The sequence below is a fragment of the Oncorhynchus keta genome, chromosome 23 (assembly GCF_023373465.1).
Source record: "Oncorhynchus keta strain PuntledgeMale-10-30-2019 chromosome 23, Oket_V2, whole genome shotgun sequence".
NCBI lineage: Eukaryota > Metazoa > Chordata > Actinopteri > Salmoniformes > Salmonidae > Oncorhynchus > Oncorhynchus keta.
In genome coordinates, this window is record NC_068443.1 from 3,257,616 (window position 1) to 3,280,157 (window position 22,542).

Here is a 22,542-nt window from a genome sequence, read left to right on the forward strand (position 1 = left end):
GATTATACCTGCCATTAATGCCATGTCATCAATAGATTATTCCTGCCATTAATGCCATGTCATCAATAGATTCTACCTGCCATCAATAGATTCTACCTGCCATCAATAGATTCTATCTGCCATCAATAGATTCTATCTGCCATCAATAGATTCTATCTGCCATGTCATCAATAGATTCTACCTGCCATCAATAGATTCTACCTGCCATCAATAGATTCTACCTGCCATGTCATCAATAGATTATATCTGCCATCAATAGATTATATCTGCCATCAATAGATTCTATCTGCCATCAATAGATTCTACCTGCCATCAATAGATTATATCTGTCATCAATAGATTATATCTGTCATCAATAGATTCTATCTGCCATCAATAGATTCTACCTGCCATGTCATCAATAGATTCTACCTGCCATCAATAGATTCTACCTGCCATGTCATCAATAGATTCTATCTGCCATCAATAGATTCTACCTGCCATGTCATCAATAGATTCTACCTGCCATCAATAGATTCTACCTGCCATGTCATCAATAGATTCTACCTGCCATCAATAGATTCTACCTGCCATGTCATCAATAGATTCTATCTGCCATCAATAGATTCTACCTGCCATGTCATCAATAGATTATATCTGCCATCAATAGATTCTATCTGCCATCAATAGATTCTACCTGCCATCAATAGATTCTACCTGCCATCAATAGATTCTATCTGCCATCAATAGATTCTACCTGCCATGTCATCAATAGATTATATCTGCCATCAATAGATTCTACCTGCCATGTCATCAATAGATTCTATCTGCCATCACTGCCATGTCATCAATAGATTCTACCTGCCATCAATAGATTCTACCTGCCATCAATAGATTCTACCTGCCATCAATAGATTCTACCTGCCATCAATAGATTCTATCTGCCATCAATAGATTCTACCTGCCATGTCATCAATAGATTCTATCTGCCATCAATAGATTCTACCTGCCATGTCATCAATAGATTCTATCTGCCATCAATAGATTCTATCTGCCATCACTGCCATGTCATCAATAGATTCTACCTGCCATCAATAGATTATATCTGCCATCAATAGATTCTATATGCCAATACTGCCATGTCAGCAATAGATTCTATCTGCCATCAATAGATTATATCTGCCATCAATAGATTATATCTGCCATCAATAGATTATATCTGCCATCAATAGATTCTATCTGCCATCAATAGATTCTATCTGCCATCAATAGATTCTACCTGCCATGTCATCAATAGATTATATCTGCCATCAATAGATTCTACCTGCCATGTCATCAATAGATTCTATCTGCCATCACTGCCATGTCATCAATAGATTCTACCTGCCATCAATAGATTCTACCTGCCATCAATAGATTCTACCTGCCATCAATAGATTCTACCTGCCATCAATAGATTCTATCTGCCATCAATAGATTCTACCTGCCATGTCATCAATAGATTCTATCTGCCATCAATAGATTCTACCTGCCATGTCATCAATAGATTCTATCTGCCATCAATAGATTCTATCTGCCATCACTGCCATGTCATCAATAGATTCTACCTGCCATCAATAGATTATATCTGTCATCAATAGATTCTATCTGCCATTACTACCATGTCATCAATAGATTCTATCTGCCATCAATAGATTCTATCTGCCAATTCTATCTGCCATCAATAGATTCTACCTGCCATCAATAGATTCTACCTGCCATCAATAGATTCTATCTGCCATTACTACCATGTCATCAATAGATTCTATCTGCCATCAATAGATTCTATCTGCCAATACTGCCATGTCATCATAAATTGGAACATTTTTGGGAGTTCCAAAATTGAGCTGGAATGAACCTTCAAATATATCATAGCATCAAGTCCTTGTCGTAATGTCACAGAGAAGCATTTAATTTGTTTTGTTGGGAGTTAAATACCTGTATTATATGTTCGTTTTTACTTGTACATTTACACAGTACATGAAATGTTCTACTTTGTTCCTGTATTGTATGTCATGTGATTTGATTCTAGCTACATTAATTAAGCACTTACTTAATTCAGGTCCAATGTTTTTATGTTTTCCAAATGTTTAAACATGTATGTCATCCCAATACATTCCACAGAGAAGAGATGGAAGCATTTTATAAAGTGAGACCAAAAAAAAAGTTTCAACATTTAAAAAAAATATATAACAATAATAATTCACCCATATTCCTGTTCGGATTATAATAATCTAAATCGTATGTATCTATATCTGTTTATTATTATATATGTGATGTATAAACTGCAAGGTTTTGTTTCAGTAAATTGTTTGTAACTACAAAAAAAGACCAAATGCAAAAAATGTCTTGCATTAAATTAAAGTATAGTTGACAGTTTGAGTGTTGACATTTATTTTGTTATTATGTCCAAATAACTAATGTTCAATACATGAATATATACAGTACCAATTATATATATATATATGATTGTAACCCTTTGCCATAGAGCTCGTTCCACCATACAGGTGATTATATTCTGCCTGTTAAGCCCTTATCACCCTCCTAAAGCCTAATTACTTATGTCACCTGCCCTTTCCAAAGTCTTACATGACTCAACAGAACCTCTGCTGTACGACTCAACAGAACCTCTCAGTCCAGTTTAGGGAGCTATATGACTCAACAGAACCTCTCAGTCCAGTTTAGGTAGCTGTACGACTCAACAGAACCTCTCAATTCAGTTTAGGGAGCTGTACGACTCAACAGAACCTCTCAGTCCAGTTTAGGGAGCTGTACGACTCAACAGAACCTCTCAATTCAGTTTAGGTAGCTGTACGACTCAACAGAACCTTTCAGTCCAGTACCTCTCAGTCCAGTTTAGGTAGCTTAACGACTCAACAGAACCTCTCAGTCCAGTTTAGGGAGCTATATGACTCAACAGAACCTCTCAGTCCAGTTTAGGGAGCTATATGACTCAACAGAACCTCTCAGTCCAGTTTAGGGAGCTGTACGACTCAACAGAACCTCTCAATTCAGTTTAGGTAGCTGTATGACTCAACAGAACCTCTCGATCCAGTTTAGGTAGCTGTACGACTCAACAGAACCTTTCAGTCCAGTACCTCTCAGTCCAGTTTAGGTAGCTGTACGACTCAACAGAACCTCTCAGTCCAGTTTAGGGAGCTATATGACTCAACAGAACCTCTCAGTCCAGTTTAGGGAGCTGTACGACTCAACAGAACCTCTCAGTCCAGTTTAGGGAGCTGTATGACTCAACAGAACCTCTCAGTCCAGTTTAGGTAGCTATATGACTCAACAGAACCTCTCAGTCCAGTTTAGGTAGCTGTACGACTCAACAGAACCTCTCAATTCAGTTTAGGTAGCTGTACGACTCAACAGAACCTCTCAGTCCAGTTTAGGTAGCTATATGACTCAACAGAACCTCTCAGTCCAGTTTAGGTAGCTGTACGACTCAACAGAACCTCTCAATTCAGTTTAGGTAGCTGTACGACTCAACAGAACCTTTCAGTCCAGTACCTCTCAGTCCAGTTTAGGTAGCTTAACGACTCAACAGAACCTCTCAGTCCAGTTTAGGGAGCTATATGACTCAACAGAACCTCTCAGTCCAGTTTAGGGAGCTATATGACTCAACAGAACCTCTCAGTCCAGTTTAGGTAGCTATATGACTCAACAGAACCTCTCAGTCCAGTTTAGGGAGCTGTATGACTCAACAGAACCTCTCAGTCCAGTTTAGGTAGCTATATGACTCAACAGAACCTCTCAGTCCAGTTTAGGTAGCTGTACGACTCAACAGAACCTCTCAATTCAGTTTAGGTAGCTGTACGACTCAACAGAACCTTTCAGTCCAGTACCTCTCAGTCCAGTTTAGGTAGCTTAACGACTCAACAGAACCTCTCAGTCCAGTTTAGGGAGCTATATGACTCAACAGAACCTCTCAGTCCAGTTTAGGGAGCTATATGACTCAACAGAACCTCTCAGTCCAGTTTAGGGAGCTGTACGACTCAACAGAACCTCTCAATTCAGTTTAGGTAGCTGTATGACTCAACAGAACCTCTCGATCCAGTTTAGGTAGCTGTACGACTCAACAGAACCTTTCAGTCCAGTACCTCTCAGTCCAGTTTAGGTAGCTGTACGACTCAACAGAACCTCTCAGTCCAGTTTAGGGAGCTATATGACTCAACAGAACCTCTCAGTCCAGTTTAGGGAGCTGTACGACTCAACAGAACCTCTCAGTCCAGTTTAGGGAGCTGTATGACTCAACAGAACCTCTCAGTCCAGTTTAGGTAGCTATATGACTCAACAGAACCTCTCAGTCCAGTTTAGGTAGCTGTACGACTCAACAGAACCTCTCAGTCCAGTTTAGGTAGCTGTACGACTCAACAGAACCTCTCAGTCCAGTTTAGGTAGCTATATATCTCAACAGAACCTCTCAGTCCAGTTTAGGTAGCTGTACGACTCAACAGAACCTCTCAGTCCAGTTTAGGTAGCTGTATGACTCAACAGAACCTCTCAGTCCAGTTTAGGTAGCTATACGACTCAACAGAACCTCTCAGTCCAGTTTAGGTAGCTATATGACTCAACAGAACCTCTCAATTCAGTTTAGGTAGCTATACGACTCAACAGAACCTCTCAGTCCAGTTTAGGTAGCTATATGACTCAACAGAACCTCTCAATTCAGTTTAGGTAGCTATACGACTCAACAGAACCTCTCGGTCCAGTTTAGGTAGCTGTACGACTCAACAGAACCTCTCAGTCCAGTTTAGGTAGCTGTACGACTCAACAGAACCTCTCAGTCCAGTTTAGGTAGCTGTACGACGCAACAGAACCTCTCAGTCCAGTTTAGGTAGCTGTACGACTCAACAGAACCTCTCAGTCCAGTTTAGGTAGCTGTATGACTCAACAGAACCCCTCAGTCCAGTTTAGGTAGCTGTATATCTCAACAGAACCTTTCAGTCCAGTACCTCTCAGTCCAGTTTAGGTAGCTGTACGACTCAACAGAACCTCTCAGTCCAGTTTAGGTAGCTGTACGACTCAACAGAACCTCTCAGTCCAGTTTAGATAGCTATATATCTCAACAGAACCTCTCAGTCCAGTTTAGGTAGCTGTACGACTCAACAGAACCTCTCAGTCCAGTTTAGGGAGATGTACGACTCAACAGAACCTCTCAGTCCAGTTTAGGTAGCTATATGACTCAACAGAACCTCTCAATTCAGTTTAGGTAGCTATACGACTCAACAGAACCTCTCAGTCCAGTTTAGGTAGCTATATGACTCAACAGAACCTCTCAATTCAGTTTAGGTAGCTATACGACTCAACAGAACCTCTCAGTCCAGTTTAGGTAGCTATATGACTCAACAGAACCTCTCAATTCAGTTTAGGTAGCTATACGACTCAACAGAACCTCTCAGTCCAGTTTAGGTAGCTGTACGACTCAACAGAACCTCTCAGTCCAGTTTAGGTAGCTGTACGACTCAACAGAACCTCTCAGTCCAGTTTAGGTAGCTATATGACTCAACACAACCTCTCAGTCCAGTTTAGGTAGCTGTATATCTCAACAGAACCACTCAGTTCGGGTAGCTATATGACTCAACAGAAACACTAAGTTCAGTTCAGGTAGCTATATAACTCAACAGAACCACTCGGTTTAGGTATCTATATGACTCAACACACACCTGATGGTAGTCCAAACCCCCAACACACCTTTACCTAACACCTAGGCCCCCAACACATCTTTACCTAACACCTAGGCCCCCAACACATCTTTACCTAACACCTAGGCCCCCAACACATCTTTACCTAACACCTAGGCTCCAACACATCTTTACCTAACACCTAGGCCCCCAACACATCTTTACCTAACACCTAGGCCCCCAACACATCTTTACCTAACACCTAGGCTCCAACACATCTTTACCTAACACCTAGGCTCCAACACATCTTTACCTAACACCTAGGCCCCAACACATCTTTACCTAACACCTAGGCCCCCAACACATCTTTACCTAACACCTAGGCCCCCAACACACCTTTACCTAACACCTAGGCCCCCAACACACCTTTACCTAACACCTAGGCCCCAACACATCTTTACCTAACACCTAGGCCCCCAACACACCTTTACCTAACACCTAGGCCCCCAACACACCTTTACCTAACACCTAAGCCCCAACACATCTTTACCTAACACCTAGGCCCCAACACACCTTTACCTAACACCTATGCCCCAACACACCTTTACCTAACACCTAGGCCCCAACACATCTTTACCTAACACCTAGGCCCCCAACACATCTTTACCTAACACCTAGGCCCCCAACACATCTTTATCTAACACCTAGGCCCCCAACACATCTTTACCTAACACATCTTTACCTAACACCTAGGCCCCCAACACATCTTTACCTAACACCTAGGCCCCCAACACATCTTTACCTAACACATCTTTACCTAACACCTAGGCCCCCAACACATCTTTACCTAACACCTAGGCCCCCAACACACCTTTACCTAACACCTAGGCCCCAACACATCTTTACCTAACACCTAGGCCCCCAACACACCTTTACCTAACACCTAGGTCCCAACACATCTTTACCTAACACCTAGGCCCCCAACACACCTTTACCTAACACCTAGGCCCCCAACACACCTTTACCTAACACCTAGGCCCCAACACATCTTTACCTAACACCTAGGCCCCAACACACCTTTACCTAACACCTAGGCCCCAACACATATTTACCTAACACCTAGGCCCCCAACACATATTTACCTAACACCTAGGCCCCCAACACATCTTTATCTAACACCTAGGCCCCCAACACATCTTTACCTAACACATCTTTACCTAACACCTAGGCCCCCAACACATCTTTACCTAACACCTAGGCCCCCAACACATCTTTACCTAACACCTAGGAACCAACACATCTTTATCTAACACCTAGGCCCCCAACACATCTTTACCTAACACCTAGGTCCCCAACACATCTTTACCTAACATCTACAGTTGAAGTCGGAAGTTTACATACACTCAGGTTGGAGTCATTAAAACTCGTTATTCAACCACTCCACAAATGTCTTATCAACAAACTATAGTTTTGGCAAGTCGGTTAGGACATCTACGTTGTGCATGACACAAGTAATTTTTCCAGCAATTGTTTACAGACAGATTATTTCACTTATAATACACTGTATCACAATTCCAGTGGGTCAGAAGTTTACATACACTAAGTTGACTGTGCCTTTAAACAGCTTGGAAAATTCCAGAAAATTATGTCATGGCTTTAGAAGCTTCTGATTTGAGTCAATTGGAGGTGTACCTGTGGATGTATTTCAAGGCCTACCTTCAAACTCAGTGACTTTTTGCTTGACATCATGGGGAAATCAAAAGAAATCAGCCAAGACCTCCACAAGTGAAACAAAAATTGTAGACCTCCACAAGTCTGGTTCATCCTTGGGAGAAATGTCCAAATGCCTGAAGGTACCGCATTCATCTGTACAAACAATAGTACCCAAGTATAAACACCATGGGACCACGCAGACGTCATACCCCTCAGGAAGGAGACGCGTTCTGTCTCCTAGAGATGAACGTACTGTGGTGCAAAAAGTGCAAATCAATCCCAGAACAACAGCAAAGGACCTTGTGAAGATGCTGGAGGAAACAGGTACAACAGTATCTATATCCACAGTAAATCAAGTCCTATATCGACATAACCTGAAAAGCCACTCAACAAGGAAGGAGCCACTGCTCCAAAACCGCCATAAAAAAGCCAGACTACGGTTTGCAACTGCACATGGGGACAAAGATCGTACTTTTTGGAGAAATGTCCTCTGGTCTGATGAAACAAAAATGGAACTGTTTGGCCATAATGACCATCGTTATGTTTGGAAGAAATAGGGGGAGGCTTGCAAGCCGAAGAACCCCATCCCAACTGTGAAGCATATTGAAGCAACATCTCAAGACATCTGTCAGGAAGTTAAAGCTTGGTCGCAAATGGGTCTTCCAAATGGACAATGCCCCAAATGATACTTCCATAGTTGTGGCAAAATGGCTTAAGGACAACAAAGTCAAAGTATTAGAGTGGACATCACATGGCCTTGACCTCAGTCCAATAGAACATTTGTGTGGCAGAACTGAAAAAGCGTGTGCGAGCAAGGAGGTCTACAAACCTGACTCAGTTACACCAGCTCTGTCAGGAGGAATGGGCCAAAATTCACCCAATTTATTGTGGGAAGCTTGTGGAAGACTACCGGAAACGTTTGACCCAAGTTAAGCAATTTAAAGGCAATGCTACCGAATACTAATTGAGTGTATGTAGACTTCTGACCCACTGGGAATCTGATGAAATAAATAAAAGCTGAAATAAATCATTCTCTCTACTATTATTCTGACATTTCACATTCTTAAAATAAAGTGGTGATCCTAACTGACCTAAGACACAACATTTATACTTGGATTAAATTGTGAAAACACTGAGTTTAAATGTATTTGGCTAAGGTGTATGTAAACTTCCGACTTCAACTGTAGCTCCCCAGCACAGCCATTTAACTCTTAAACATCACTACTCAAACAACGTGATAACAACTTCAACAACCCCACAGCCCCTCATGTTTAGTCAATGATTCGTCACAGCTACAGGTCTGAAACAAAATGGATGACTGTTTTTCTTTTCTGTTGCTCCTGTGGCTGTGCATGTTGAGCTGCCTCAGGACTAGGACGAGGAGATTAAGGGAATGGGATTAAGGAGGAGTGTTACTAACCTGGAAGAAGACAGCTGCCGTTACGCAGACAACAGTAAAGAGAGGAGAAGAGCGGCAACTGGGACTGAAGAAGAGAGAAGAGAGGTAATTGGGACTGAAGAGAAGAGCAGTAAACTGAGACTTTTAATTTAACCCAAACAAATTCTTATTTCTAATGACAGCCTAGGAACAGTGAGTTAACTGCCTTGTTCAACAGATTTGTACCTTGTCAGCTCAGGGATTCAATCTTGCAACCTTTCGGCTACTAGTCCAAAGCTTTATCCCATAGGCTACTGTTCTGCCGACTGAAGAAAAGATTGGTAACTGGGACTGAAGAGAAGAGAGATAACTGGGACTGAAGAGAAGAGAGATAACTGGGACTGAAGAGAAGAGAGATAACTGGGACTGAAGAGAAGAGAGATAACTGGGACTGAAGAGAAGAGAGATAACTGGGACTGAAGAGAAGAGAGATAACTGGGACTGAAGAGAAGATAGATAACTGGGACTGAAGAGAAGAGAGATAACTGGGACTGAAGAAAAGAGAGATAACTGGGACTGAAGAGAAGAGAGATAACTGGGACTGAAGAGAAGAGATATAACTGGGACTGAAGAGAAGATTGATAACTGGGACTGAAGAAAAGATTGGTAACTGGGACTGAAGAGAAGAGGAGAGATAACTGGGACTGAAGAGAAGAGCTGTAACTGGGACTGAAGAGAAGAGAGATAACTGAGACTGAAGAAAAGATAGATAACTGGGACTGAAGAGAAGAGAGATAACTGGGACCGAAGGAAAGATGGGTAACTGGGACTGACGAGAAGAGCTTTACTTACAGCTTCAACGTCTGGGATTATATTGCCTTTATTACATTATTTCTCTAGATGTATGATTTCTCCATCTGTCTCCTAGAGGTAAGGATGTAATTGTTTTTTGTCTTGGTAGATGAGTTCACTGTATAGGGTCAAGCAGTCCATGGGCCTAGGTCAAATGGACAAATTATAAGGCCCTAAATCATTGATAATTCACCTTAAACAAACTATACCGTATTGACATTCAGACATAGGGATACATTCCTGTGTTGATTCTTTATCATGTCTCTGGACAGGGCTAGTTACTGTGTTGATTCCTCCCATGTCTCTGGACAGGGCTAGTTACTGTGTTGATTCCTTCCATGTCTCTGGACAGGGCTAGTTACTGTGTTGATTCTTTATCATGTCTCTGGACAGGGCTAGTTACTGTGTTGATTCCTTCCATGTCTCTGGACAGGGCTAGTTACTGTGTTGATTCTTTATCATGTCTCTGGACAGGGCTAGTTACTGTGTTGATTCCTCCCATGTCTCTGGACAGGGCTAGTTACTGTGTTGATTCCTCCCATGTCTCTGGACAGGGCTAGTTACTGTGTTGATTCCTCCCATGTCTCTGGACAGGGCTAGTTACTGTGTTGATTCTTTATCATGTCTCTGGACAGGGCTAGTTACTGTGTTGATTCCTCCCATGTCTCTGGACAGGGCTAGTTACTGTGTTGATTCCTCCCATGTCTCTGGACAGGGCTAGTTACTGTGTTGATTCCTTCCTTGTCTCTGGACAGGGCTAGTTACTGTGTTGATTCCTTCCTTGTCTCTGGACAGGGCTAGTTACTGTGTTGATTCCTCCCATGTCTCTGGACAGGGCTAGTTACTGTGTTGATTCCTTCCTTGTCTCTGGACAGGGCTAGTTACTGTGTTGATTCCTTCCTTGTCTCTGGACAGGGCTAGTTACTGTGTTGATTCCTCCCATGTCTCTGGACAGGGCTAGTTACTGTGTTGATTCTTTATCATGTCTCTGGACAGGGCTAGTTACTGTGTTGATTCTTGTGTTGTTACGGTGGACATTTTCTGGTACAGTTGGCTGGTTGGGTTTGGCAATGGCAGGATGACAGGATGACTGGATGACAGTATGACAGTATGACAGTATGGCAGGATGGCAGGATGACAGTATGACAGTATGACAGTATGGCAGGATGACAGTATGACAGTATGACAGTATGACAGGATGACAGGATGGCAGGATGACTGGATGACAGTATGACAGTATGACAGTATGGCAGGATGACAGGATGGCACGATGACTGGTTGGCAGGATGAGAGGATGGCAGGATGAGAGGATGGCAGTATGACAGTATGGCAGGATGACAGGATGACAGTATGGCAGGATGACAGGATGGCAGGATGACAGGATGACAGGATGGCAGGATGACAGTATGACAGGATGACAGGATAGCAGGATGACAGGATGACAGGACGACAGGATGGCAGGATGACAGGATGGCAGGATGACAGGACGACAGGATGGCAGGATGGATGACAGGATGGCAGGATGGATGACAGGATGGCAGGATGACAGGATGGATGACAGGATGACAGGATGGCAGGATGGATGACAGGATGGCAGGATGGATGGCAGGATGACAGGATGACAGGATGGCAGGATGACAGGATGGCAGGATGGCAGGAATGATGACAGGATGACAGGATGGCAGGATGGATGACAGGATGACAGGATGGATGACAGGATGGCAGGATGACAGGATGGCAGGATGACAGGATGGCAGGATGACAGGATGGCAGGATGGATGACAGGATGACAGGATGGCAGGATGGATGACAGGGTGGCAGGATGGCAGGATGGATGCCAGGAAGAGAGGATGGCAGGATGACAGTATGCCAGTATGGCAGGATGACAGGATGGCAGGATGACAGGATGACAGGATGAGAGGACGGCAGGATGACAGGACGGCAGGATGACAGGATGGCAGGATGACAGGATGGATGACAGGATGGCAGGATGACAGGATGGCAGGATGACAGGATGGCAGGATGACAGGATGACTGGACGACAGGATGGCAGGATGGATGACAGGATGGCAGGATGGATGACAGGATGGCAAGATGACAGGACGACAGGATGGCAGGATGGATGACAGGATGGCAGGATGGATGACAGGATGGCAGGATGGATGACAGGATGGCAGGATGGATGGCAGGATGACAGGATGGATGGCAGGATGGATGACAGGATGACAGGATGGCAGGATGGATGACAGGATGACAGGATGGATGGCAGGATGACAGGATGACAGGATGGATGGCAGGATGACAGGATGACAGGATGGCAGGATGACAGGATGGCAGGATGGATGACAGGATGACAGGATGGCAGGATGGATGACAGGATGGCAGGATGGATGGCAGGATGGATGACAGGATGACAGGATGACAGTTGATTCAGGGCTAGTTACTGTGTTGATTCAGGGCTAGTTACTGTGTTGATTCAGGGCTAGTTACTGTGTTGATTCAGGGCCAGTTACTGTGTTGATTCAGGGCTAGTTACTGTGTTGATTCAGGGCTAGTTACTGTGTTGATTCAGGGCTAGTTACTGTGTTGATTCAGGGCTAGTTACTGTGTTGATTCAGGGCTAGTTACTGTGTTGATTCAGGGCTAGTTACTGTGTTGATTCAGGGCTAGTTACTGTGTTGATTCAGGGCAAGTTACTGTGTTGATTCAGGGCTAGTTATTGTGTTGATTCAGGGCTAGTTACTGTGTTGATTCAGGGCTAGTTACTGTGTTGATTCAGGGCTAGTTACTGTGTTGATTCAGGGCTAGTTACTGTGTTGATTCAGGGCTAGTTACTGTGTTGGTTCAGGGCTAGTTACTGTGTTTATTCAGGGATAGTTACTGTGTTGATTCAGGGCTAGTTACTGTGTTGATTCAGGGCCAGTTACTGTGTTGATTCAGGGCTAGTTACTGTGTTGATTCAGGGCCAGTTACTGTGTTGATTCAGGGCCAGTTACTGTGTTGATTCAGGGCCAGTTACTGTGTTGATTCAGGGCTAGTTACTGTGTTGATTCAGGGCTAGTTACTGTGTTTATTCAGGGCCAGTTACTGTGTTGATTCAGGGCTAGTTACTGTGTTGATTCAGGGCCAGTTACTGTGTTGATTCAGGGCTAGTTACTGTGTTGATATTTATGACACATGCTTTTCCCGTCTGAGATCACTAGGACATAGTTGGATCAGTTTCAATAAGGATGTCGTCCTTCTAAGTGCTATACACAGAGTTGTTTTTGTCCCTAATTAGTATTTGAGTTACCGGATTTTAATGACCTACATTTTGTCAGACAGATAATGACAGCCTGTCAAATCCCTTTGGACAGTGGTATTCTCTGCTCCAGGCCTGGTATTCCAGACAGCTGGTTGTCTACCTAGTACATCAGTCTGCCTATGTCATAGTCCATCTGTTTCCCCTGTCGCTCCAGGCCTGGTATTCCAGACAGCTGGTTGTCTACCTAGTACATCAGTCTGCCTATGTCATAGTCCATCTGTTTCTCCTGTCGCCCCAAGCCAGTAGTGACTGGACGTGTACCTAGTTACTGGACGTGTACCTAGTCCACCAAGCCAGTAGTGACTGGACGTGTACCTAGTTACTGGACGTGTACCTAGTCCACCAAGCCAGTAGTGACTGGACGTGTACCTAGTTACTGGACGTGTACCTAGTCCACCAAGCCAGTAGTGACTGGACGTGTTCTGAACCATTCAACTGACACGTCTGACATTTTCTGAAGTGGAGGAGCACACATGTGCAGTGCACCTGACTTTGACGCGTGATACACACACACACACACACACACACACACACACACACACACACACACACACACACACACACACACACACACACACACACACACACACACACACACACACACACACACACACACACACACACACACACACACACACACACACACACACACACACACACCAGTCGTCTGAATCATCTGTTTGACATAAAGTGGTGAACATTACCATTGAAAGTTGTGCATTCCCCAGGTCTGACAGTGTAGGAGGACCCGTTGAGGGCTTCAGAAGCAGAGTGATGAATACAGGAAGTCAGATTCGCCTTCTGCTGTGGAAGAATTGGACTCTACGCAAGAGACAGAAGGTACTGCTAACTCGCTATCCCAACTGTCTTTCATCAACACGGTGTTGTATAAATTAATCAAAGTATTGTTCCTTTGAGTAAATCAACAACGAAACAGTTCAGTAACACCCTCCCTGGTGTGTCATATATCCGTTTCCTCAGTTGATATATCTGTTTCCTCAGTTGATATATCTGTTTCCTCAGTTGATATATCTGCTTCCTCAGTTAATATATCTGTTTCCTCAGTTAATGATCTGTTTCCTCAGTTGATATATCTGTTTCCTCAGTTGATATATCTGTTTCCTCAGTTAATATATCTGTTTCCTCAGTAAATATATCTGTTTCCTCAGTAAATATATCTGTTTCCTCAGTTAATATATCTGTTTCCTCAGTTAATATATCTGCTTCCTCAGTTAATATATCTGTTTCCTCAGTTAATATATCTGTTTCCTCAGTTGATATATCTGCTTCCTCAGTTAATATATCTGTTTCCTCAGTTGATATATCTGTTTCCTCAGTTAATATATCTGCTTCCTCAGTTAATATATCTGTTTCCTCAGTTGATATATCTGTTTCCTCAGTTAATATATCTGCTTCCTCAGTTAATATATCTGTTTCCTCAGTTAATATATCTGTTTCCTCAGTTAATATATCTGCTTCCTCAGTTAATATATCTGTTTCCTCAGTTGATATATCTGTTTCCTCAGTAAATATATCTGTTTCCTCAGTTAATATATCTCCTTCCTCAGTTAATATATCTGCTTCCTCAGTTAATATATCTGTTTCCTCAGTCAATATATCTCCTTCCTCAGTTAATATATCTCCTTCCTCAGTTAATATATCTCCTTCCTCAGTTAATATATCTCCTTCCTCAGTCAATATATCTCCTTCCTCAGTCAATATATCTCCTTCCTCAGTTAATATATCTCCTTCCTCAGTCAATATATCTCCTTCCTCAGTTAATATATCTCCTTCCTCAGTTAATATATCTCCTTCCTCAGTTAATATATCTCCTTCCTCAGTTAATATATCTCCTTCCTCAGTTGATATATCTGTTTCCTCAGTTGATATATCTGTTTCCTCAGTCAATATATCTCCTTCCTCAGTTAATATATCTGCTTCCTCAGTTGATATATCTCCTTCCTCAGTTAATATATCTCCTTCCTCAGTTAATATATCTGCTTCCTCAGTTAATATATCCGTTTCCTCAGTTGATATATCTGTTTCCTCAGTCAATATATCTCCTTCCTCAGTTAATATATCTGCTTCCTCAGTTGATATATCTCCTTCCTCAGTTAATATATCTCCTTCCTCAGTTAATATATCTCCTTCCTCAGTTAATATATCTCCTTCCTCAGTTGATATATCTCCTTCCTCAGTCAATATATCTCCTTCATCAGTTAATATATCTCCTTCCTCAGTTAATATATCTCCTTCCTCAGTTGATATATCTGTTTCCTCAGTCAATATATCTCCTTCCTCAGTTAATATATCTCCTTCCTCAGTTAATATATCTCCTTCCTCAGTTAATATATCTCCTTCCTCAGTTAATATATCTGCTTCCTCAGTCAATATATCTCCTTCCTCAGTCAATATATCTCCTTCCTCAGTTGATATATCTGTTTCCTCAGTCAATATATCTCCTTCCTCAGTTAATATATCTCCTTCCTCAGTTAATATATCTCCTTCCTCAGTTAATATATCTCCTTCCTCAGTTAATATATCTCCTTCCTCAGTTGATATATCTCCTTCCTCAGTCAATATATCTCCTTCCTCAGTCAATATATCTCCTTCATCAGTTAATATATCTCCTTCCTCAGTTAATATATCTCCTTCCTCAGTTGATATATCTGTTTCCTCAGTCAATATATCTCCTTCCTCAGTTAATATATCTCCTTCCTCAGTTAATATATCTCCTTCCTCAGTTAATATATCTCCTTCCTCAGTTAATATATCTGCTTCCTCAGTCAATATATCTCCTTCCTCAGTCAATATATCTCCTTCCTCAGTTGATATATCCGTTTCCTCAGTCAATATATCTCCTTCCTCAGTTAATATATCTCCTTCCTCAGTTAATATATCTCCTTCCTCAGTTAATATATCTCCTTCCTCAGTCAATATATCTCCTTCATCAGTTAATATATCTCCTTCCTCAGTTGATATATCTGTTTCCTCAGTTGATATATCTGTTTCCTCAGTTGATATATCTGTTTCCTCAGTTGATATATCTGTTTCCTCAGTTGATATATCTGCTTCCTCAGCTGTAAGCTATTACAACAGCTATTACAACAGCTATTACAACAGCTATTACAACAGCTATTACAACACTTATTACAACAGCTATTACAACAGTTAATACAACAGCTATTACAACAGTTATTACAACAGCTATTACAACAGCCATTACAACAGCCATTACAACAGCTATTACAACAGCTATTACAACAGCTATTACAACAGCTATTACAACAGCTATTACAACAGCTATTACAACAGCTATTACAACAGCTAGTATAACAGTTATTTCAACAGCTATTACAACAGTTATTACAACAGCTATTACAACAGTTTTTACAACAGCTATTACAACAGCTAGTTAACATGAAAGTTATTACACTATTCAGTTATATTAATACATATACTGTAAATTTGTAAGTAAATTCTCTCTCTTCCACATCTCTGTTCAGACCCGCTTCCTGGTGGAGATTCTGTGGCCGGTGATTCTGTTCATTGGTCTGGTGTGGTTGAGGAAAGCCAACCCTCTTTACAAACAACATGAATGTAAGACTCACTTATAACTATTTCTCTCTGTGCCGTTTATTAGTTATAACTATTTCTCTCTGTGCCGTTTATTAGTATCTTATAGAGTCTGGGGGACCTGAAAATGGTTTATATCAGAAATGACTGAAGCAAATGAAATGAAATCCTCTTGATAAGAGATTTGAAGGTTGTTTTCAGTTTGAACCTGGTCTGACTGCTTCTCACGTTTCTTCAGTGCTCAAGTAATTCATATATTTGTTATACTTGATCTTTCACTCCCTGTCTTGTCTCTCCAGGTCACTTCCCCAACAAGGCCATGCCTTCCACAGGTATCATCCCATGGATCCAGGGTATCTTCTGTAACGCCAACAACCCCTGCTTCAAACACCCTACCAGGGCAGAGGGCCCTGGGGTCGTCTCCAACTACAACAACTGCATGTGAGATACCTTATAACCTCTTATAACCCCTTATAACCCCTCATAACCCACCGTATGTGAGCTCAACAACTACAACAACTACATGTGAGATCCAGGATAGTGTACATCTTACGCCCTCCTACCTTTTATAGCTTATATTTCTTTTATTACAACTTTCTCCTTTCTCATCCTTCTCCCCCTCTCTCTTACCCTCTCTCCTCTCTCTCTTCCCCTCTCTCCTCTCTCTCTTCCCCTCTCTCTTCCCCTCTCTCCTCTCTCTCTCTTCCCTGCTCTCTATCTCTTCCCCTCTCTCCTCTCTCTTCTCTCCTTTCTTCATCAATATCTCATCCTTCTCTTTCTAGATCTCTCTGGAGTTTTCTTGTAAAAGTCCGTCCTCTGTCCTTTCTTCCCCACCCTCTCTCCTCAGTGACCCGGAAACCGATAAGTGGTTGAGTGGTTGAGGAGTGTGTCAATTCGTTAGTAGGCAAATGGAACAGTGGCCTCCTCATTAGCCACTTTTCATTGAGAATACTCATGTAAACATCGTTTATTTTGGGAATCAGCCCTGTAAACGTTTCAGTCTCATCCCTCTCTCCCTCACCGTCTCTCAGTCTCATCCCTCTCTCCCTCACCGTCTCCCAGTCTCATCCCTCTCTCCCTCACCATTTCTCAGTCTCATCCCTCTCTCCCTCTCTGTCTCATCCCTCTCTCCCTCTCCGTCTCTCAGCCTCATCCCTCTCTCCGTCTCTGTCTCATCCCTCTCTCCCTCTCCGTCTCTCAGCCTCATCATTCTCTCCCTCATCATCTCTCAGTCTCTTCCCTTTCTGCCTCTCTGCCTCCCAGTCTCATCCCTCTCTCCCTCTCCGTCTCTCTCATCCCTCTCTCCCTCTCTTTCTCTCAGCCTCATCCCTCTCTCCCTCACCGTCACTCAGTCTCATCCCTCTTATCACTCTCTCCCTCACCATCTCTCAGTCTCATCCCTCTCTCCCTCTTGTATCTCAGTCTCATCCCTCTCTCCCTCTTGTATATCAGTCTCATCCCTCTCTACTTCACCGTCTCTCAGTATCATCCCTCTCTCCCTCTCCCACATCATCTCTCAGTCTCATCCCTCTCTCCCTCTCCGTCTCTGTTTCCTCCCTCTTCCTTACCATCTCTCAGTCTCATCCCTCTCTCCCTCTCCCTCATCATCTCTCAGTCTCATCCCTCTCTCCCTCTCCCACATCATCTCTCAGCCTCATCCCTCTCTCCCTCACCGTCTCTCAGTCTCATCCCTCTCTCCCTCTCCCTCATCATCTCTCAGTCTCATCCCTCTCTCCCTCTCCCTCTCCCTCATCATCACTCAGTCAATTCCCTCTCTCCCTCTCCCTCATCATCACTCAGTCTTATCCCTCTCTCCCTGTCCATCTCTGTCTCCTCCCTCTCTACTTCAACCTCTCATCTTTTTCTCTATTACCACCAAGAAGAACATGTGTCTTTTAGACTCAGATGTTCTCCTGGGTTCTCCACGGTTCTGTGTTGTAGACTCAGATGTTATGCTGGGTTATCCATGGTTCTGTGCTGTAAACTAAGATGTTCTGCTGGGTTCTTCACGGTTCTATACTCAATTGTCTTGGTTGGTTCTATGTTCTGTGTTTTAGACTGGCGCGGTTCTGGGCTGACTCCAATGAGTTGTTGTTTGACGACCCAGAGTTCCAGCAGTTGGGTCGGCTGTGGGAGGACATGGCCGTCATGAACAACTTCATGGACACCATCTGTAACACACCAGAACAGATAGCCGGTACTGACAATCACCCTGCAGCACCATGAGTCCAGGGATGTATTTATTAATGCTGTAGCAAACCGTAGAAAAACATTACAACAAACAAGTCCAGGTTAGTTACAACAAACAAGTCCAGGTTAGTTACAACAAACAAGTCCAGGTTAGTTACAACAAACAAGTCCAGGTTAGTTACAACAAACAAGTCCAGGTTAGTTACAACAAACAAGTCCAGGTTAGTTACAACAAACAAGTCCAGGTTAGTTACAACAAACAAGTCCAGGTTAGTTACAACAAACAAGTCCAGGTTAGTTATAACAAACAAGTCCAGGTTAGTTACAACAAACAAGTCCAGGTTAGTTACAACAAACAAGTCCAGGTTAGTTACAACAAACAAGTCCAGGTTAGTTACAACAAACAAGTCCAGGTTAGTTACAACAAACAAGTCCAGGTTAGTTACAACAAACAAGTCCAGGTTAGTTACAACAAACAAGTCCAGGTTAGTTACAACAAACAAGTCCAGGTTAGTTACAACAAACAAGTCCAGGTTAGTTACAACAAACAAGTCCAGGTTAGTTACAACAAACAAGTCCAGGTTAGTTACAACAAACAAGTCCAGGTTAGTTACAACAAACAAGTCCAGGTTAGTTACAGCAAACAAGTCCAGGTTAGTTACAACAAACAAGTCCAGGTTAGTTACAACAAACAAGTCCAGGTTAGTTACAACAAACAAGTCCAGGTTAGTTACAACAAACAAGTCCAGGTTAGTTACAACAAACAAGTCCAGGTTAGTTACAACAAACAAGTCCAGGTTAGTTACAACAAACAAGTCCAGGTTAGTTACAACAAACAAGTCCAGGTTAGTTACAACAAACAAGTCCAGGTTAGTTACAACAAACAAGTCCAACCCGTTTTGGCTGTTTGCTTCTGTTTGGAATACACCTTCAATCCTCCTCTTCCTCTCCTGCAGTATCCACCTCCTCTTCCTCTCCCTCAGTATACACCTCCTCTTCCTCTCCCTCAGTATACACCTCCTCTTCCTCTCCTGCAGTATCTACCTCCTCTTCCTCTCCCTCAGTATACACCTCCTCTTCCTCTCCTGCAGTATACACCTCCTCTTCCTCTCCCACAGGATACACCTCCTCTTCCTCTCCTGCAGTATACACCTCCTCTTCCTCTCCCACAGGATACACCTCCTCTTCCTCTCCTGCAGTATACACCTCCTCTTCCTCTCCCACAGGATACACCTCCTCTTCCTCTCCCACAGGATACACCTCGTCTTCCTCTCCCACAGGATACACCTCCTCTTCGTTATCCCTCAGTATCCATGTTTAATTCCTGTTCCAGGTCGAGGTCTGAAGATAGAGGATATCCTGAAGGATGATGAGATGTTGACAGCCTTCCTGCTGAGAGACGTTGGCCTGTCAGAGTCTGTGGTTCATCAGCTGGTCAACGCTCAAGTCCGTCCAGAACAGGTATATAGGAAGAACAGGTAGAATTAATAACTAGGGAGATAGTGCTCTGTTTCGCTGTTGTTTCAGTCCCGTGGACTGGCTAGAAGGAAACATGGGGAGGTTGTTGTTTCAGTCCCGTGGACTGGCTAGAAGGAAACATAGGGAGGTTGTTGTTTCAGTCCCGTGGACTGGCTAGAAGGAAACATGGGGAGGTTGTTGTTTCAGTCCCGTGGACTGGCTAGAAGGAAACATGGGGAGGTTGTTGTTTCAGTCCCGTGGACTGGCTAGAAGGAAACATGGGGAGGTTGTTGTTTCAGTCCCGTGGACTGGCTAGAAGGAAACATGGGGAGGTTGTTGTTTCAGTCCCGTGGACTGGCTAGAAGGAAACATGGGGATGTTGTTGTTTCAGTCCCGTGGACTGGCTAGAAGGAAACATGGGGAGGTTGTTGTTTCAGTCCCGTGGACTGGCTAGAAGGAAACATGGGGATGTTGTTGTTTCAGTCCCGTGGACTGGCTAGAAGGAAACATGGGGAGGTTGTTGTTTCAGTCCCGTGGACTGGCTAGAAGGAAACATGGGGAGGTTGTTGTTTCAGTCCCGTGGACTGGCTAGAAGGAAACATGGGGAGGTTGTTGTTTCAGTCCCGTGGACTGGCTAGAAGGAAACATGGGGAGGTTGTTGTTTCAGTCCCGTGGACTGGCTAGAAGGAAACATGGGGAGGTTGTTGTTTCAGTCCCGTGGACTGGCTAGAAGGAAACATGGGGATGTTGCTGTTTCAGTCCCGTGGACTGGCTAGAAGGAAACATGGGGAGGTTGTTGTTGCAGTCCCGTGGACTGGCTAGAAGGAAACATGGGGAGGTTGTTGTTTCAGTCCCGTGGACTGGCTAGAAGGAAACATGGGGAGGTTGTTGTTTCAGTCACGTGGACTGGCTAGAAGGAAACATGGGGATGTTGTTGTTTCAGTCCCGTGGACTGGCTAGAAGGAAACATGGGGATGTTGTTGTTTCAGTCCCGTGGACTGGCTAGAAGGAAACATGGGGATGTTGTTGTTTCAGTCACGTGGACTGGCTAGAAGGAAACATGGGGAGGTTGTTGTTTCAGTCCCGTGGACTGGCTAGAAGGAAACATGGGGATGTTGTTGTTTCAGTCCCGTGGACTGGCTAGAAGGAAACATGGGGAGGTTGTTGTTTCAGTCCCGTGGACTGGCTAGAAGGAAACATGGGGAGGTTGTTGTTTCAGTCCCGTGGACTGGCTAGAAGGAAACATGGGGAGGTTGTTGTTTCAGTCCCGTGGACTGGCTAGAAGGAAACATGGGGAGGTTGTTGTTTCAGTCCCGTGGACTGGCTAGAAGGAAACATGGGGATGTTGTTGTTTCAGTCCCGTGGACTGGCTAGAAGGAAACATGGGGATGTTGTTGTTTCAGTCCCGTGGACTGGCTAGAAGGAAACATGGGGATGTTGTTGTTTCAGTCCCGTGGACTGGCTAGAAGGAAACATGGGGATGTTGTTGTTTCAGTCACGTGGACTGGCTAGAAGGAAACATGGGGAGGTTGTTGTTTCAGTCCCGTGGACTGGCTAGAAGGAAACATGGGGAGGTTGTTGTTTCAGTCCCGTGGACTGGCTAGAAGGAAACATGGGGATGTTGTTGTTTCAGTCCCGTGGACTGGCTAGAAGGAAACATGGGGAGGTTGTTGTTTCAGTCCCGTGGACTGGCTAGAAGGAAACATGGGGAGGTTGTTGTTTCAGTCCCGTGGACTGGCTAGAAGGAAACATGGGGAGGTTGTTGTTTCAGTCACGTGGACTGGCTAGAAGGAAACATGGGGAGGTTGTTGTTTCAGTCCCGTGGACTGGCTAGAAGGAAACATGGGGAGGTTGTTGTTTCAGTCCCGTGGACTGGCTAGAAGGAAACATGGGGAGGTTGTTGTTTCAGTCCCGTGGACTGGCTAGAAGGAAACATGGGGATGTTGTTGTTTCAGTCCCGTGGACTGGCTAGAAGGAAACATGGGGAGGTTGTTGTTTCAGTCCCGTGGACTGGCTAGAAGGAAACATGGGGAGGTTGTTGTTTCAGTCCCGTGGACTGGCTAGAAGGAAACATGGGGAGGTTGTTGTTTCAGTCCCGTGGACTGGCTAGAAGGAAACATGGGGAGGTTGTTGTTTCAGTCCCGTGGACTGGCTAGAAGGAAACATGGGGAGGTTGTTGTTTCAGTCCCGTGGACTGGCTAGAAGGAAACATGGGGATGTTGTTGTTTCAGTCCCGTGGACTGGCTAGAAGGAAACATGGGGATGTTGTTGTTTCAGTCCCGTGGACTGGCTAGAAGGAAACATGGGGATGTTGTTGTTTCAGTCCCGTGGACTGGCTAGAAGGAAACATGGGGAGGTTGTTGTTTCAGTCCCGTGGACTGGCTAGAAGGAAACATGGGGATGTTGTTGTTTCAGTCCCGTGGACT

The 22,542-nt window shown here is 43.8% G+C and overlaps 1 protein-coding gene across 2 annotated transcripts in view; it reads left to right on the forward strand.

Annotated features, from left to right (window-relative positions):
* Positions 1 to 8,788: 8,788 nt before the first annotated feature.
* LOC118378592 (retinal-specific phospholipid-transporting ATPase ABCA4-like) overlaps positions 8,789 to 22,542 on the forward strand; it is a 140,470-nt gene continuing 126,716 nt past the window's right edge. For both annotated transcript variants that reach the window (XM_052475962.1, XM_052475963.1), the window contains exons 1-6: positions 8,789 to 9,666; positions 13,621 to 13,732; positions 16,399 to 16,492; positions 16,768 to 16,909; positions 18,526 to 18,665; positions 19,992 to 20,119. In XM_052475962.1, the coding sequence (XP_052331922.1) occupies positions 13,667 to 13,732; positions 16,399 to 16,492; positions 16,768 to 16,909; positions 18,526 to 18,665; positions 19,992 to 20,119 (570 nt within the window). In that variant the 5' untranslated portion in view covers positions 8,789 to 9,666; positions 13,621 to 13,666. The remainder of the gene's footprint in view (positions 9,667 to 13,620; positions 13,733 to 16,398; positions 16,493 to 16,767; positions 16,910 to 18,525; positions 18,666 to 19,991; positions 20,120 to 22,542) is intronic.